At 35.4% G+C, this 18531-nt stretch overlaps 1 protein-coding gene across 2 annotated transcripts in view; it reads left to right on the top strand.

Annotated features, from left to right (window-relative positions):
- Positions 1 to 2751: 2751 nt before the first annotated feature.
- Positions 2752 to 18531, top strand: part of LOC123566556 (peroxisomal multifunctional enzyme type 2-like) — a 134816-nt gene continuing 119036 nt past the window's right edge. Inside the window, exon 1 of one of the 2 annotated variants that reach the window (XM_045360774.2) lies at positions 2752 to 2888. In XM_045360774.2, coding sequence (XP_045216709.1) covers positions 2831 to 2888 — 58 coding nt within the window. In that variant the 5' untranslated portion in view covers positions 2752 to 2830. Of the gene's footprint in view, positions 2889 to 3184; positions 3231 to 18531 lie in introns of those variants that run through there. The other variant, XM_053549751.1, reaches the window with a different exon arrangement.

Genomic DNA, 18531 nt, shown 5'->3' with positions numbered 1-18531 from the left:
TCTGCCTTGCTTGAAGTATTCCGTAGTAGAGGCAAAGATATTAGAATTATCATAGCTGGAATACAATTTGTATAGCTTAAGTTTTTTGACTGATTGTTTAAAAATAAAAGATACAATATTGCCTTTATCACATTTTGCGTTACATATCGTTTATTTTATGTAATATATATAATTTTACTGTGTCAAATATTACTGTGTATTGCGACCAATGTCAAAGCCACGTGTCATTGTTGCGGTCAAAAATGTAAATTGTCGCAACCACGTGTCATTAAAATATTCGGGGTCTTAGAATGTAACAGATTGTTACATGTGAAATGTCAATAATCACAGTTTATAGTTTTGTAAATTTAACATCCGCGCTACACTGTGACTGACAGAATATATCGGTTGCATTTTTGTAAAAGTGAAATAAATGAGATATTAGTGCCTGCGAAATAAAAACAGTATAACTTTTGAGATTCAGTTTAGAAAATATAAAACAAATCAGAATTCTTATCGGCTTTTACAGAGTTTTCGCTTCCATAGTTATTCATCAGAATCGGATTAATGCATAACAGAATAAATTACAGCTATATGAACATAAGACTGTATTATTATTATTTGTTTTTGTTATTACTAGTATATGTGTTACAAGACTGCTATATGATATAATTGACTGATAGATAAATTTAGCACTACTGGAAGTATATAAAATATGCTACTGACACACAGATTCGAGTACTTAATTTACGAAGCTTACAGTTGAACAAATAATTGTCTAAACTGTTCTAAGTCTAAATGTGAACGATGGACTGATATGATATAGCTTTTAACTTGATATCTTTTAATTTAAAATGGATTTTAGTATTACAGTAATATTGCTTTTAAAATAAAATAGCATATAGCAGGTTGGCTTTTTGCTTAGTATTTACATATATAAGCGTGTAATGTGTTTCTGATTAATAGCAAAGTGTTAAGTATAGTAGCTGTCAGCATGATCATACCATAAAACTTCTGTAAACACAGCAGGTATCCGCGCCTGTATAAGGGTCAGTTATAAAAAGAAAAACTTTATGACGAAAAGAAATGAAAGAAAATTAACTAGATTTTTAAATAAATCATCATATTTCTATACTAAAAATCAATCCTATAACGTTGACTTTTTCGGAAATTTTTATGAATACTTTTGATCACAGAAATGCGAATTTACATAACTGCATGCAGTGTGCGCTGTCCGTACTGATATACAACCAGATGTTCTGTTGCGCAACATATTATACTTAATTAACTAAGCAAATGCAAATGAGATAGTGGTCAGATAAACCTAAAAATTTAGTACTTAATTGTTTGACTGGTGTCTTAAATTGTCATTTCTTTTTGTACTGTTACATATTGTAAATACATGTGTTTTATTGCTGCAAGTAAAACTTAAATTTCCACAATGTCAATTAATCTGCCTTAGTCCATTCCATAGCTTGTACTCAAATTTAATAACCAGGTATCTCCGCATCGAAAGAAAGCCTAGAAGCAAAATGTTATTTTAACACTTGATGTTACAAATCGAGTTTTAAAAGCTCTTGATGAATCAAAATTATCTTATCTTGATATCTATAATTCAATTAAAATTTCATTCACATATCACTCCTGAAAATGATTTTTATGATTTTAATTTATTTGACTATATTTACATCATAGCTATGTTCTAATGAGGTTGGTTATTAATTCTGATCATATTTGAAGTGATCATGAAAATATTTTATCCAATAAAATTCTTGCATTAAATATACGGACTCCCATTCCGTCCTTCCTATTCTTTTATGGATGATAATGACAACACTGTTTATTGGTGAGCATTCTCGCATACAAGAGCTCTGCCGTGGTTCTCCGGTTCGTCTCGGGTACCATGTCGAACATCTGATGAATGAGAATGATTGGTGATAAGTAAGATACGTTATGTTACCTTACGGGTAGATAAGGGGAGAAACTCGCATATCTAATTTGTCTTATCAACGGTAAATACAGGGTATTGTCCCTTGATGAAAGAAGACTTTAGTTTGACATGCCTTCGCCGACGACTGGGTTTTGCCGGGCTAAGTATTTTCGAAACTGCATACAACGGTGACCAATCTGTAAAAGTGGGTATATCGCACAGGTATGACGAAAATACGAAACATTTTAAGAGTAATTTATCCATTTACAACGAAAAAACTAAGGGGCGGTAGGCAAATATGTGTTTTTTAGTGAATATTTCCTGAATGTTAGAAAAAAATACAAATGATACGAAAATTTCTATACATCCCCATCAAAGCGCGTTCATTGTAGGTCATCCTCGGCCAATTCTCAATAACAAAGCTTTAAAAATGAAAAAACTGCGAAGGAAAACATTAGCTTGACCGATAAAAACAGCCGCAAAAAGCGCCCTGCTCGCACGTAATTATACCACCGGTCAACGCTTACGTTGAGACTCGGTGTCCTATCTTTTCCATTTTTCGCGCATTTGGGTACCCGCATTTGCGCGTAAACCGGCGGCCAAAAGGGCATTATTTCATTGGTGGAATGACTTTACATATAAATAGATTCTACCAGTAAGTATTTTATAGTGCAGATAATACAGTTTTGATTGTATCAAAATGTCACAATAGAAGCACTTTTGTATAATACAGAACAGGTAGGATTAGTCAAGGTGCAGTTATATTGATCTCTATTCCTATGCCTACTCTGTCCTCGTCTAGTTGTCTCTGGCCTTAAAATTTCATTTTCGAACTTCACGAATTGCGTAGCTAATGAGCGACATTTTTTTCGCTACACCGGTAAGCACTTTGATAACTTTACTTTCAGTTTGACTGTCAACATGGCTGGACTACTAAGATTTGACGGAAAGGTTGCACTTATTACAGGGGCAGGACAAGGTAATTATTTGCATTATTGTTATGAAAGAATGTCGAGATTCTATTTTAACGTTACAGTACCAAAAATACCACGGTAAAATAACAGAAATTTTGTAAGGGTCAGTATTTAGAATGTTGCAAGTCTATTTTTTTTAATCAAAGTATAATATAGCTCTATTCATTCATAGGCAGTTTAAAACATTAACTGAAACCACATTTCAAAATTTGGAATAGTAAAGCCTAGGATTCATTTTATAAATTTGAATTGCTTACTTTTATTGCATACTGTATCTTGCAAAGTTCACTTTAGGTCCAGTAGGTCACAAAGTAGGATGTTAAGACAAATTGGATCAAGGGTCCAAGGTATGTCTAATATGAATTAAGGCACTGCCTAGCATGGGGATTTATCTGTTATATATCTACTTACGAAGACATATTCAACACTCAAAAGAAATAAAACTTCGCTCTAAACAGTTTACATTTAGTGTCATCATACCTCTTACAGCGAATAACATACTTTGCAAAATTTACGAGAAGCCGCAACGGTGACGTCATGCACCGCGTTCTCGCACTGGCTTTAGGATTTTATTGTTTGTTTGCACTCCACGCAGAAACTTGACGGCCTTTACACTTCCTTACTGTTTTAAAAGTGTTTTTCAATTGCATGTACAGTTTTCATTATGAAAAAGAAGTAAAAAGAATCATGTTGGTGAGGTTTACGAATTTCTGTGACTGATTCGGGGTGCTTGGATGTTCTTGCAGACAACCAGTCTACATTGTGTACATAAACCGGAACCGGAAAACATCGAAAAAATTGCCTCAGTATATGCAGACAACAAAGACGAATAACTATATACGGACGTTACCGTCTCGGGGATTTTCTTCCCCTATAAACTATAATTACATGTATCCAGAAACTATTACAGACTTCAGCGTTTTTTTTCACCAAAATATTCGGCGAAATTCGGCCCCATTCCCCTCTCAAAATAGTATGTTTTTTTCCCCTTTCCGATGCCTAAAATTCCCCTCCGAAAATAAAAAAAATGCAAATCAATTAAATCATAATTCACTAGATTCTAGTTTATTTTATTTATTTTCATACAGAAAACACTTCACCGCGGTATCTCGCATTTTGTTTACATCGACACCGGTTGGAGTAACTTCCCTTGATTAATCAGAATCATCGAAGCGCTTTATTATTCTGCACAACGCTGTTGAATGTTAGTCTGTAAATGATTTGCATTCTATTTGTTTGGCCGTGTAGTGTTGAGTTTTCCATCTTCTAGTCAGTCAGGGTTTGATTTTATGCTTTGGGAAGGGACTAGTCCAATGCATACATTGTTTTTTACAGTTTGTTTTTATTGTGACAGGTCAGATGTAACGGTGACTGCAAATGACAGAATTTGACAGAAATAAAATAAAAACAGCCACTCACCGATTTGTTTAAGAAGGGACCTAATGTCTGTTGTAAATTTTGGTAGTCTAATGGATGTCTTATCCTCCACATTTGAAAAATTTATTTGGTTATCTGGTATTGATATGCTACATTGTGTTATATGTCATGTCACATGCTCTTATGGGCCCTGAATTTATCAATAAACTTGAAACTATAGTTTATTTCAACACAAATGAAAATTCCCCTTTTCTTAGTTTTACGTCGTATTTTTCCCCCTCCAAAGGGCACCGACCCCCTTCCCCCAAAACTGAAAAAAATCACTGGACTTTTTTGAGTTTGAAGAACTTCTTTTGAAATGGATGGAATAAACTTAAAATTAGCAGTTTTAATCCAAGCACCAACCACAGTGACTTCTGACTGGTTATCTCAAGTGAATGCAGGGTCTATCATTGTCCAGCCTAAGTTTGTGGATAGTGTAAGTTTGTGGATTCCCCATCACATTATGTCGTAACACTCCAATTTTGGAGTATGCACGCACTTGCCGACAGAAAATCCAAAAGTAAACACAAACTTTTGTCAGCCACCAAAAAAGGTTAAAATATGACGTTTAAACAGGTAAGAACACCAATAAAATGGTGCAGAAATACATTTAGTTTATACATAATTTATTTTAAGTTGATTATGAAACAAGTTCTACAACTTATATTAATCACTCTCGACACCTCATTCCTGATGGAATCCATCGCCATGAGGGTATGAGAGAAGAGAAGCCAGATTCCCTTTTAATGCTGAGCGCCAAGCAAGGGAGTTACTGGTACCATTTTTCACGTCTTTCATACGATGCGGCCGGGGATCGAAATTTTTGACAATCTTCGTTTTCTGGACATAACTTTGATACTATATAAGGTTATGACTTGAAACTCAAAATATATTTTTCCCATCATCATCTGCATGTGTGGTAACAATCCCAATAACTCTTGTTTGTGTTCTTGACAGAATTATGCCCCTTGGTGTATCTTCCTTTTAAAGTAGAGGTCTCTTATTGAGACATATATTCATTTTACTGTCAAATCGCCAAATAGTGGAGCGCGCTGTCTTACGGACAGCTCTTGTTAGACACTTATATTCATGTAGAGGACGATGGCTCAACAAAAGTAACAGTTTATAGAAACACACATACTGACTAGTATCTGAATTTCAAGTCAAACCACCACTTGGAACACAAAAGGTCAGTGGTAAGAACCTTGTTACACAGGGCTAACACACTTGTGACTAGTAATGAATCAGACAAGAAAAAGGAAGTTGAACATGTGAAAACAGCGCTACGTGCAAATGGATACCCGGAGTGGATATTTCAGCTACCCAACAAGAAATCTCAACAGGGCAAGACTCAAAATAGTGTGGCAAAGGAAAGAAAAGTAAACATGGGTATGCCCTATTTCGTGGAACTTCTGAAGTTCTGTCGAGAGTGTTCAAGAATCATGGAGTGAATATGTTCCATAAACCATACAATTCTATAAGGAGTCAGGTCACTCGGGTGAAAGATCCAACCGATAAATGGAAAAAGTGTGGAATAATATACGATGTGAAATGTAAGAACTGCAAAGAAGATTATATCGGGGAAACTGCCAGAACACAAGAGACAAGACTAAAAGAGCATGTGACCAGAACAAATTCAGCCATACATGAACATTGTCAAAACAGCGGACATACCATAAAATCTGACAACACCAAGATTCTGACAAGTGAAAGTGGACTTACCAAATGCAAAGTCAAAGAGGCTATCGAGATAAAACAGCGGAGACCATCGCTCAACCGAGAAGAGGGCCTAGAGCTCCCCCTGTCTACGGACCCAGTGATTATTTTTGCCCTTTTGGGAAAAGGTCCGGTACATTTGGTCATTTGGGGAATTTTTGGATGATAATTGGGAAAAAAGATTGCATTTTTCAATTGGGAAAAGGTCCTTTTAGGGGTACTTATTAAAGAAGGGAAAAAATCGCTGGGACCTCTCTTCTGATCACGTGACCTTCCTACGTCACGTGACCTACCATAACACCAGTCAGTCAGTGCTGAAGAAGGCAGTGAAACACTGTCGAAAATGACACCAGGTAAAATTTTGCTCTGAGTATGGAATTTCTTCATCAAAACAGTATTGTACTGCATGATTTAAAATCTATACACAGCATTTTTAGCTCATCTGATTTTTTGAAAAAAAATGATGAGTTATTGTCATCACTTGAGCGGTTGTCGGCGTCGGCGTCGGCGTCTGCGTCGGCGTTGCCTGGTTAAGTTTTATGTTTAGGTCAGCTTTTCTCCTAAACTATCAAAGCTATTGCTTTGAAACTTGGAATACTTGTTCACCATCATAAGCTGACCCTGTATAGCAAGAAACATAACTCCATCTTGCTTTTTGCAAGATTTATGGCCCCTTTTGTACTTAGAAAATATCAGATTTCTTGGTTAAGTTTTATGTTTAGGTCAACTTTTCTCCTAAACTATCAAAGCTATTGCTTTGAAACTTGGAATACTTGTTCACCATCATAAGCAGACCCTGTACATCAAGAAACATAACTCCATCCTGCTTTTTGCAAGATTTATTGCCCCTTTGGACTTAGAAACTCAGTTTTCTTGGTTAAGTTTTATGTTTAGGTCAGCTTTTATCCTAAACATCTCACACAGATCATATTGGCAAAAGAAAGTAAACTTGTTACCATCGTAATTTGACCCATGTTCAGAAAAGGGAAATATTCCATACCTCTTTTAAGGATCAGGCACTTTGAAGATCTTACGAAAATGAAGTGATTATCTGTGTTAAGTAATTATATGTGATACTGCAAACTTCTCCTAAAACATGTCAAACAATTGCTTTGAAACTTGCAAACACAATATATTGACAACATCATAAAGGGGACACCTGCAAAGTCAAGACTACGAATAAACACGACCATCGTCCGGGGCTATTTTCGACATGAATTATTGCCCCTTTTGGGAAAATCAATTTTCATTGGTTTGGATGTAATTGATGATTTAGTCAACTTTCTCAAAATCTATTAGTACTTTAAAGAGGCAACAGATTTTCTCTCTATAGTGGACACTGTACATCAAGAAACCATAACTCATCACTGCTGCAAGAAGGCAGGGGACATTTTGTCGAAAATACACGGTAACAATTTCTCTATTACTTCAAAAAAAAGTCATTGAGCATTAACTACGAAAGGGCCATTTGTTAAGTATATATAATAAAATCCCAAACCTACAGTCCAGAAAAGACATATTTTTTCCATACTGGACTGGAGTCTACAAGATCCGATTCCTTATGCAAAGAGTCATTTGGGATTACTTCCCTTGTATAATACATTCCTTCTGTTGAACCCGACACAAAAGATACTAAGTGCGATTAGTCAGTACATTTCCTATCCAACGATCAGGGTTTCGATTAAAAATTTGGTGAAAATCTGTTTTTCAATATTTTTTGCGCTGCTAGTAAAAGCACAATAACACACACATCTAACCTTAACATACATATTATAAGAGAAGTTTGTTGTAAAGTGTTTGGAATATTTCCAGTTGTCATTAAATTTTGAATATTTGTTTTTCTGTCAATTCTTTTTATTATTTTTATAATTTTCATAGTTGATAACAAAGACTTCTATAATAGGCCTTCATAATCCGACTTTCAATCATTATGAATAAATCTTAATGCTATTTTTTGTATATTTTCTATCTATTTAACTTTATATTTTATTTCCAACAGAAACGCCTTGATAGTGGGCAGATGTTGAAGTTTGAGATAATGAAAGAGAAATCTATAAAGTTTTCCTATTTTACATAAATGCCTACCGATTCCTACCAACATTCAGTCATCTAAGGCTTTCTTTCATAAATTTGAAATATGAGTTTCAAATTTTAAGCAAAGATCTATAGTAAGAACTAGCAAAATTATTTGATTATCAATACCCTGAAATCCCGAAAATAAGCCGCAGCTTATTTTCAATTTTCGTAAGGATTTGGTGGCTTATTATCGAGACCGGCTTATTTTTGAGTCTGGCAAACTTTTGAGTACATATATTTGGTAACGGTTTAAAAACCGGCGTATTTTCGAGTACCAAAATAATGAATATACGGATGTGATATTTTTTTTTGCTTTTTAGTAAAAAGATCGATGTCGGTAAATTCTTATACTTTTGATACATGTATACCTATTTTGTTACAATTTCTATATGAAAATAATTTGAAGCTAATAGATAATTCCCCATTAAACAGTTTTGTCTGGCCTAACAAACAAATACACCTAATGTGATTTAATCGCCAAATGGTTATGAGTAACTTACACAATAGGTGTTAAACACTGCATTGTGTAGCCTGGGAATCCAGTCTGACAATTTCTAACTTTTTTTTTCTATCTGCAAATTGACAGCCTGGGGAAACCTGTTTTCCGACCGCAGCGCCACCTATATTACACCCGAAATATGCGGGTGTTTAATAAAGAACGATAACTTCTGAAGCAATAATCCATGGCTAAAAATAGAAACGGAATTCTCACGGAAAAAACAGATCGTAATCGTGTACTTCCGAAGGTTTCCGAACATTTCCGGGCCATAGACAAATACCAGTTTGTACCTCCCATAGCTTTTCCAGCATGTTGTAACAACTTCTACATGGGCGTAGGAGCGAGTTTAACTTTGGGGGGGCCAAACATTTTCGACCGGCGGTTTTAAGGGGGAGGGGGGGGTTAGCGGCAAGGTATCCTCGGTGCATTATTCGTGACAAAGACTCAAAGCCTTGTACAGGGATTAATTGGGCCATAGGCCCCTCAAACCTTTATGTTTTAGCAATCATTGAGTTATTCTGATGTTACACATACGACTAGGCACTGAACTGTCTTAATCAGTCATATTATGTATTGTTCTAATTAAGTGTGCCATTTTTTTACATTCTTCTGTTGAAGCCCTGGACATACAATCAATTAGCATTTGTCTAATTGTGGTATAAAGTTGTGGAAATATCATTTCCCTTGAATGGACAATGAAAAACAAAAAACTACATAACGTTTACATGCGTAAACAGGCTTAATAGTTAGGCCTACATTGATTTTGCAGACGCTCAAACCGGAACTGTAGTGATTGCGCTCAATGCTATATTATTTTTATTAATTATACGTGGCGCGTACAGATTTCAGTACTCACACTACGGAAACAGACATTTTTAGTCTGAATACAAGGGAAGGCCAAATGCAAATCAGAAATCAGGTTGAAAAGAATTATATGATGCTAAGTAAATGTTATATTAGACTGCAATTTATATCTCTTTTCCAAAATATTCGGGGGGCCAAACTATACTTTGGCCCCCCCTCTCCTAGCTTTGGGGGGCCTGGCCCCCGCTGGCCCCCCCTGCTCCTACGCCTATGTTCTAAATATGTCATTATAAACTTAAATTTGCGTCATAGCTATCAAGATGTTATTTTAATGCAGACCTAGTGATCTACGAAAATTGTCGAAATTTCGGCAGCATTGCCTCGTTTTCGATTCAAACAAGCGCAAATATGATCACATGTTAATTAGGTTAATTATAGAAAATCGATAATCAGTAGTTACATGGAAACTCCTTCAGATTTCCCCAGGCGTTGATAATATCAGAAACTCGATGAATGCCAGTTAACACTTATAAGCGCAAATCAAATGATATCTTTTATGCATAAATATTAGGTATGATTTCTTCTGACAAAGCACAACAATATTATCAACGGCTTCCCAGGCTATGCATTGTGTTATAAAGATCGGTTATGTCAATTAGTAGAACTGACATAAAAAGAAGTGTTTGCGACCGGATTTTTTTTCGGAATTTTTTGCTTTTAATGTTTTTATTTGTCCAGGGTTTTAAAAATCACCACAACTTGCATTGTTTTAGTGGTTCTTTTTTATTCCAAAGTATGTTTTATTGCTAATACATCTGGAAATAAATCTGTTATTTACACGTTGGCGTTCTTTTGCTATCTTACATGGTGTCCTAACAAAGTCATTGATGCTATTATTATTTTTGAGTGCGGCTAATTTATGAGCCCGTTTTGCCTGTAGTGAAATGGTGGCTTATTTTCGAGACCGGCTTATTTTCAAAACTGCCTTATTTTCGGGATTTCAGGGTATTTGATTTAATTTAAGACAGATCAGAAATAATATTACAGGTTTTGGTTTTAGATTCTGTAGCAACTGACTGAAATTTATCTGGAATTGCTTGCATTTATTATATCAAGGGTACTGTATATTTTCGCTTATAAGATGCACTCGCTTATAAGACACATCCCAACATCGGACATGCAATCTGGGGTTTCTTTTTCATTTAATTTCCTTGTAGTACACACCTATAAGATGCTCCTCACTCTTTGAACTGGAAATATGACTCCTAATAATGCATCTTATAAGTGAAAATGTACGGTACTCTGTCACTTTCTAATTAAGGTGGCTTTAACTGTCTAAATCAAGGTTTGCACAGAACAAGTTTTATCATCAGCATAACTGAATAGATTACCTACAAATCTTGAATCATGAAAAAAATGAAAAGATGTGATTAATTAGGTTTTTGTCAAATAAAAATGTGTTTGAAAAACTTTAACAACTAGTCAGTTACACTTATTATGTCTCCCCCATAAGACATTTTGGTTTTGCATTTGCTGTCTGTCTGCATTAAGCTTGTCCGGCTTTCACAGTCCAAATTGCTGGTAGGATTTCGACGAAACTTGTCAAGAGTAATCAGTACCAAACCTAGTTGTGCATATTGATGGCACGTTCCGCTTCGCTGCACGAAATGGCTACCAGAGCTAAAAATAATCAATATCAAGCCTAGTTGTGCATATCGCAGACACTTTCTGCTTTGCTGCACAAATGGCTGCCAGAGCTAAAAATAGAAAAATCTTGTCCGGCTTTCACAGGTCAAACTGCTAGCTGGATTTCGATGAAACTTCACAAAAGTGATCAGTACCAAGCCTAGTTGTGCATATCGCCGACACTTCCCGCTTCGCTGCACAAAATGGCGGCCAGAGCTAAAGGTATACATAGGGGAAGACATGTTTTTGTGACAAAAACACATAGTTATGTCTCCCCCAGGAGACATATTTTTTTTGCCCTGTCCGTCCGTCCGTCCGTCCGCGCGTCGGTCCGTCCGTCTCACTTCATTTCCGAGCAATAACTGGAGAACCATTTGACCTAGAACCTTCAAACTTTATAGGGTTGTAGGGCTGCTGGAGTAGACGACCCCTATTGTTTTTGGGGTCACTCTGTCAAAGGTCAAGGTCACAGGGGCCTGAACATTGAAAACCATTTCCGATCAATAACTAGAGAACCACTTGACCCAGAATGTTGAAACTTAATACGATGATTGGTCATGAAGAGTAGATGACCCTATTGATTTTGGGGTCACTCAGTCAAAGGTCAAGGTCACAGGGGCCTGAACATTGAAAACCATTTCCGATCAATAACTAGAGAACCACTTGACCCAGAATGTTGAAACTTCATACGATGATTGGTCATGAAGAGTAGATGACCCTTATTGATTTTGGGGTCACTCTGTCAAAGGTCAAGGTCACAGGGGCCTGAACATTGAAAACCATTTCCGATCAATAACTAGAGAACCACTTGACCCAGAATGTTGAAACTTCATACGATGATTGATCATGAAGAGTAGATGACCCCTATTGATTTTGGGGTCACTCCGTCAAAGGTCAAGGTCACAGGGGCCTGAACATGGAAAACCATTTCCGATTAATAACTAGAGAACCACTTGACCCAGAATGTTGAAACTTCATAGGATGATTGTACATGCAAAGTAGATGACCCCTATCGATTTTGGGGTCACTCCATTAAAGGTCAAGGTCACAGGGGCCTGAACATTGAAAACCATTTCCGGTCAGTAACTTGAGAACCACTTGACTCAGAATGTTGAAACTTAATAGGATGATTGGTCATGCAGAGTAGATGACCCCTAGCGATTTTGGGGTCACTCTGTGAAAGGTCAAGGTCACAGGGGCCTGAACATTGAAAACCATTTCTGGTCAATAACTTGAGAACCACTTGACCCAGAATGATGAAACTTCATAGGATGATTGGTCATGCAGAGTAGATGACCCCTTACGATTTTGGGGTCACTCTGTTAAAGGTCAAGGCCACAGGGACCTGAACATGGAAAACCATTTCCAATCAATAACTTGAGAACCTCTCGACCCAGAATGTTGAAACTTCATAGGATGATTGTTCATGCAGAGTAAATGACCCCTATTGTTTTTGGGGTCACTCCATTAAAGGTAAAGGTCACAGGGGCCTGAACATTGATAACCAGTTCCGATCATTAACTTGAGAACCACTTGACCCAGAATGTTGAAACTTCATAGGATGATTGAACATGCAGAGTAGATGACCCCTATTGATTTTGGGGTCAGTCAATTAAAGGTCAAGGTCACAGTGGCCTGTTCATGTAAAATCATTTTTTGGAAATAACTGGAGAACCACTTGACCTACAATAATAAAATTTAATAGGATGATTGGACATGCAGAGTAGATGACCCCTATTTATTTTGAGGTCACTTGATCAAAGGTCAAGGTCACAGGAGCATGAACAGTGACTTGAGAACCACTAGGCCAAGAGTGTTAAAATTTAGTGGGATGACTGGACATGCCAAGTAGATGATCCCTATTGCAGCCAACCATCAGTGTCTCTTTGACTTTCGCTCCTGACCCCTATTGACTTCTTGCCTACAGGACTTTGCATTGGGGGAGACATGCGCTTTTTTACAAAAGCATTTTCTAGTTTTAATTGTGTTCACTAAATAACCTTTTATTGTTCTATTCTAAAAAGCTTTTTTCAAATTCTCAGTCTTAGAGTTATTTGACAGCTGTAGCCTGGTCTAAATGTTGACATATATGTATTGAAATGTTTGTTAAGAATTAGATTAATTGTGAATTTATTGCTGTTTTAAATATTTTAGAGATACAGATGGTAATATATTGATAGGGCAGTAAGTTCTCTTATCCACAGTACCGGTACTCCTTTTTTCTTACATTAATCTTTTTGGAGAAGACTTAAGTTTCAAAAGACTTAATTTGCCATATTAAAGTTAATATGGCTGGAGGTAGTGTGTGTGTGCTGTTATTTTGCTTGGTTGCATTTTATGCTGCCAAAGGATTTTCTTGTAGATTTTATTAACAATCCCAACACAACAGTAAGTGCTATGTGGCAACTGTAAGAAGTCTCCTCATACTTGGATTTAGTATTGTTATAATGTTTTCTGGTCTGTTGGGATCATGGAGGTCATTCAGTTTACTGGTAACTTCTATAATAGAATTCCACCGAAGCAGGTGCAGAGGGTAAAAGGTGTTGCATATTTCATTACCTCTCATTAACAAAGTCAGTCAAACTGAGTCTGTTGTTATTTTGCTTGTTTGTATTCTGTGCTTCCAAAGGATCATCTTTTATTGATAATTATGTCTTCCCCCCTCTGGGGGAGACATATTGTTTTTACCCAGGCCTAAATTAAAAAATGCTTTGTTTATAGTGCTCCGACCGACACATCAAAATAGTCCCGATCCCAAAATTTTTTTAGGCAGTCCAGGGGGCAAAAAAATTTTTTTTACATGTTTTGATCCTTTCTGATGCAAAATGCAATTTCAGCATCCGTACCTTAATATACAACAGATCATTCAGCATTTAGTTTCTTAATTAGTACGCGACCACAGACCACCGACTTCTTGCGCATTTTGGAAGTCACACGTTACGATCCCAGAGAGAAAATCGCTCTGACCTTCTTGACTTAACCTTTCTCGCATGACCTTAGATCTTTTACGGTGACCTATTTATATTTGATAAACAACTTTTTCTGTTAATTAGTTTCAACATTTAAAAGTTTATAAATGAGAACAGACATCTACATTTTTATCATGCAGTGTAAAAATGGGCAACTTATTGATAACTATTCACATTATTTATTAATTGAGACCTTTTTCGAACACTTTAATAAAGTCACTTACCGAGATTTTTAGCTCAACTATTCGAAGAATAGTCTAGCTATTCTGCTCACCCTGGCGTCGGCGTCTGCGTCACACCTTGGTTAAAGTTTTGAATGCAAGTACATACAGCTATCATTTAAAGGCATATAGCTTTGAAACTTATTTTTTCTTTTTCTAGGTCAGTTACAAACCTCACTGGGTCAAGTTCCATAACTCTGACATGTATTTTAAGCAATTTATGCCCCTTTTTGGACTAAGAAAATCCTGGTTAAATTTTTACATGCAAGTTACTATCTCCAAAACTAATGCAGGTATTGAATTGAAACTTCACATGTGTCTTCAGGGTTATAAAACTAGTTGATAGCATCAAGTCCCATAATTCTGACCTGCATTTTGGCCAAATTATGCCCCCTTTTGGACTTAGAAAATCCTGGTTAAAGTTTTTGCGTCAAGTAAACTATACAAGCTAGCTTTACATATGCAAGCCGTTCTATATCACAAGTCTGACGTCACAGCATTAAGCATAGCTAACTGCTTATACGCCATTTTTTGACAATAAATTATGCCCATTTCGCTCTAGAACTCGATTTATTTGATCTGAAGTCATATTATTTAAGTATTTCTTAATGTAACAATATAAGTTTAACTATGCGCAGTTTTTTACATTTTTCAATTGATCCGTGAATAATTTTTTTGATAGCTAATTTTCAATGTCCCATAGCTAAAATATTTCATTTAGTATCCAATTTTTATGTATCAAAAAGCTATGTAAGTCGCATAAAAAAAGCATCTTCTTTGGAAACAATAATAAATGCTGCCTTGCGGCTGATTTTAACTAGTGTAATAGTTAATCTTACAGTCTGCTGTATTGATTTAATTTTATCATGATAGAGGGTTCGAAATACATAATAAAGAATAAACTATTTGCAGTAATTATTTATTACAATGGGCACGTAATAAGTGTTTGTTACAAGTTAAGTATAATTCACCAAAATTTACAGTTTCTATGAAAATATATTTCATGATGTAAAATGGCCATGTAGTAGTTAGTTAATGGCATGTATCGGCAAAAAAATGCAATTTTTTGAACGTAATACGATGCTGAATAAAAAAGCTATGCGATCTGCATTTAAAACCCTTGTATCTAGATGCATGAATTTTAAAAGCCACTTTTGACTGGTTAATCAATAATAAGTAAAATTAAAAAAACTCATAAATTTTTACATTAATAATTTGATCATTTTTCATTATTCATTATTTTAACACTTGTGTTATTGCTGTTTTTATAATTTGACTGTTTGTTTTGTAATTATTTAATTGTAATCTAAATAAATAATTAACTTAATCAGTTTAAAACTACCAATGAACATCTATTCACTACTGTATTTTCATTTAATGGAAGCTATTCACCGGCGATACCGGTGATACTGCCAAACTTGCTCTCGCAAATTATCCAAAAGTCATACATTCGTTAATACGAATTTCGTTTGATAAGAACATATTTCTCAGGTCCCTAAGAGTTCGTATAAAGCGAGTTTGACTGTAGATTTGAAACTTATTTTTTCTTTTTCTAGATCAATTACCAACCTCACTGGGGTAAGTCCCATAACTCTGACATGTATTTTTGGCAAATTATGCCCCTTTTTGGACTTAGAAAATTCTGGTTAAAGTTTTACATGCAAGTTAGTATCTCCAAATCTAATGCAGATATTGAATTGAAACTTCACATGTGCCTTCGGGGTTATAAAACTAGTTGATAGCTTCAAGTCCCATAACTCTGACCTGCATTTTGGCCAAATTATGCCCCCTTTAGTCTTAGAAAATCCTGGTTAAAGTTTTGCGTGCATGTACATACAGCTATTACTATAAGGCATATAGATTTGAAACTTATTTTTTCTTCTTCTAGATCGATTACCAACCTCACTGGGGTAAGTCCCATAACTCTGACATGTATTTTGGGCAAATTATGCCCCTTTTTGGACTTAGAAAATTCTGGTTAAAGTTTTACATGCAAGTTAGTATCTCCAAATCTAATGCAGATATTGAATTGAAACTTCACATGTGCCTTCGGGGTTATAAAACTAGTTGATAGCTTCAGGTCCCATAACAATAAGGCATATAGATTTGAAACTTATTTTTTTGTTTTCTAGATCAGTTACCAACCTCACTGGGTCAAGTTCCATAACTCTGACATGTATTTTGGGCAAATTATGCCCCTTTTTGGACTTAAAAAAATTCTGGTTAAAGTTCTACATGCAAGTTACTATCTCCAACTAATGCAGATATTGAATTGAAACTTCACATGTGTCTTCGGGATTATAGAACTAGTTGAAAGCATCAAGTCTCATAACTCTGATGTACATTTTGGTCAAATTATGTCCCCTTTTGAACTTAAAACTCTTTAGATATTTAAACAATTTTTTCTGCTTCTGAGACAATATTTCAAATAGTCGAGCATTGGCTGTCTTAGGGACAGCTCTTGTTTTGTAAATCCTACTTTTCCAGTATTTACAAACTTAATTTAACTTTTATATCCCAGTATTATCCGACACATTTGGTGACAAAATTGCATTAACATCTTGAAATAAACACAGGCACATGGCGGCTGAAGTTCAAAGGAAAGGTGCCGATCGGCATTTGACCTTTGATGTAGGATGAAAGGAAGCTTTGCTTGACAGCTAACTGTTGTGATGTATGTGATGTAATTTGACCTAATTCTGCCCGATTTGTACAATTTATGTATTAACTAATACACTGTTGATTTAAGGGGACGCATATTGCTACATTCACAGTTCATACAGCAATGCGGAAGGGGTGCATATTCAAGAAATCGATGGTGGGAAAATAAAAAACATATTCCTAAACTGATATAATACTGATGGACACCTGTAATATTCAGTATTTTGTGGATAAGGATGTGGTACTATGAATGTAATAGGAAAACAGAGGTGTTTGTGAAAGTACATTCAACACAAAATATTAAGCTTTTGTATAAGGAAAAAACAGGTTTTTTACAATAACAGTGTTCCAAATAATGTTGAAGGGATGAGATTTTCTTTCTAACACACCAGGTTTGCTTAAACAAAATTGTAAAAATTTAACGCCACGTCAGTTCATCTCGGGATGGATGCCATATTTCTCATTGATAAAAAATGTAAACAAAAAAATCAGAGTGGGATTAGCATTGCAAGGGCATAACATGACATTCTACACAATGAATACCTTAGAACAGATATCTAAGATGCTACACAGGTCAGGCGGGTTAAATGCATAATGCCGATCACTTGAAATTCATCTTGAAAAGGTGGTTAATTTTAGTTTGTTTACATGGTTTTTAATTTTCCCACGACTTCTCGGCGATTCACTGCAAATGTATTACTGCGCCGGACGAAAGGTAACTCTAATAAACAACGGGAGACAACTTAGGTGTCAGCACGTGTACGCTTTTTTAAAAAAACATGTCGATGATTATAATTTCTTATCAAATAATGAATCCTATTCAGATAATCCTTTTTAATATTAGAAAATTATTAATTTCTGTGGACATTTGTCAAAAAATATTACCTACAGTGGACTACTTTGCGCATCAAACTGGTTTCCGCTTCAGTTGTGAGGCACTTCCGTTATACTTTTGACAACAATAACAAAACACAAAATGAATCGATAAAGTCACTTATAAACCGACTGCTACTTAAATTAGTGTAAGTAAAGTTGTTGTTACAACATTATACATGTTCGTTATGTTATGAGATAAAGTTTATCTTGAACTGCATAATCCATTAACTACGTTTACATGATATTGCATTTACAACTTATTTGACCCCATTTTTTTACGTGAATGACAGCATTCTCGTGCAACTCGTGCAAACAGAGTTATGAAAAGTATGGTGGAGAATTCAAGGACAAATTATAAATGACATTAAAATGAGGATAACTGTATATTCGTCCAGTTTTGATCATTGACATTCCTGCTGTGTATTAGTAACTTCTGTGAACAAGATTAGAATGTTGCTTTTGCACATATACACATTGATTGGACCTCTCAACAAAATTTCATACCTTATTTTAGGGATTTTTAAGACAGTACATTTTCAAAAGTTTGTTGAATGTGTTTTGATATTTAAGTGCATTGCAATTCATGAATACCAAGTTAAAAATTAATAATGGCAACATTTCTAGGCCTTTATTGTAAGCCACTAGACTTCTGTAATGATAAATGTTTAATGTATTAAGGGGAATATACTCTTTTAGTTTTGTAATGTGGCATTCCTTGACC

The sequence above is a fragment of the Mercenaria mercenaria genome, chromosome 8 (genome assembly GCF_021730395.1).
Source record: "Mercenaria mercenaria strain notata chromosome 8, MADL_Memer_1, whole genome shotgun sequence".
Classification (NCBI taxonomy): domain Eukaryota; kingdom Metazoa; phylum Mollusca; class Bivalvia; order Venerida; family Veneridae; genus Mercenaria; species Mercenaria mercenaria.
Note: the sequence above shows the minus strand (reverse complement) of the source record. Positions and strands in the feature narration are given on the sequence as shown.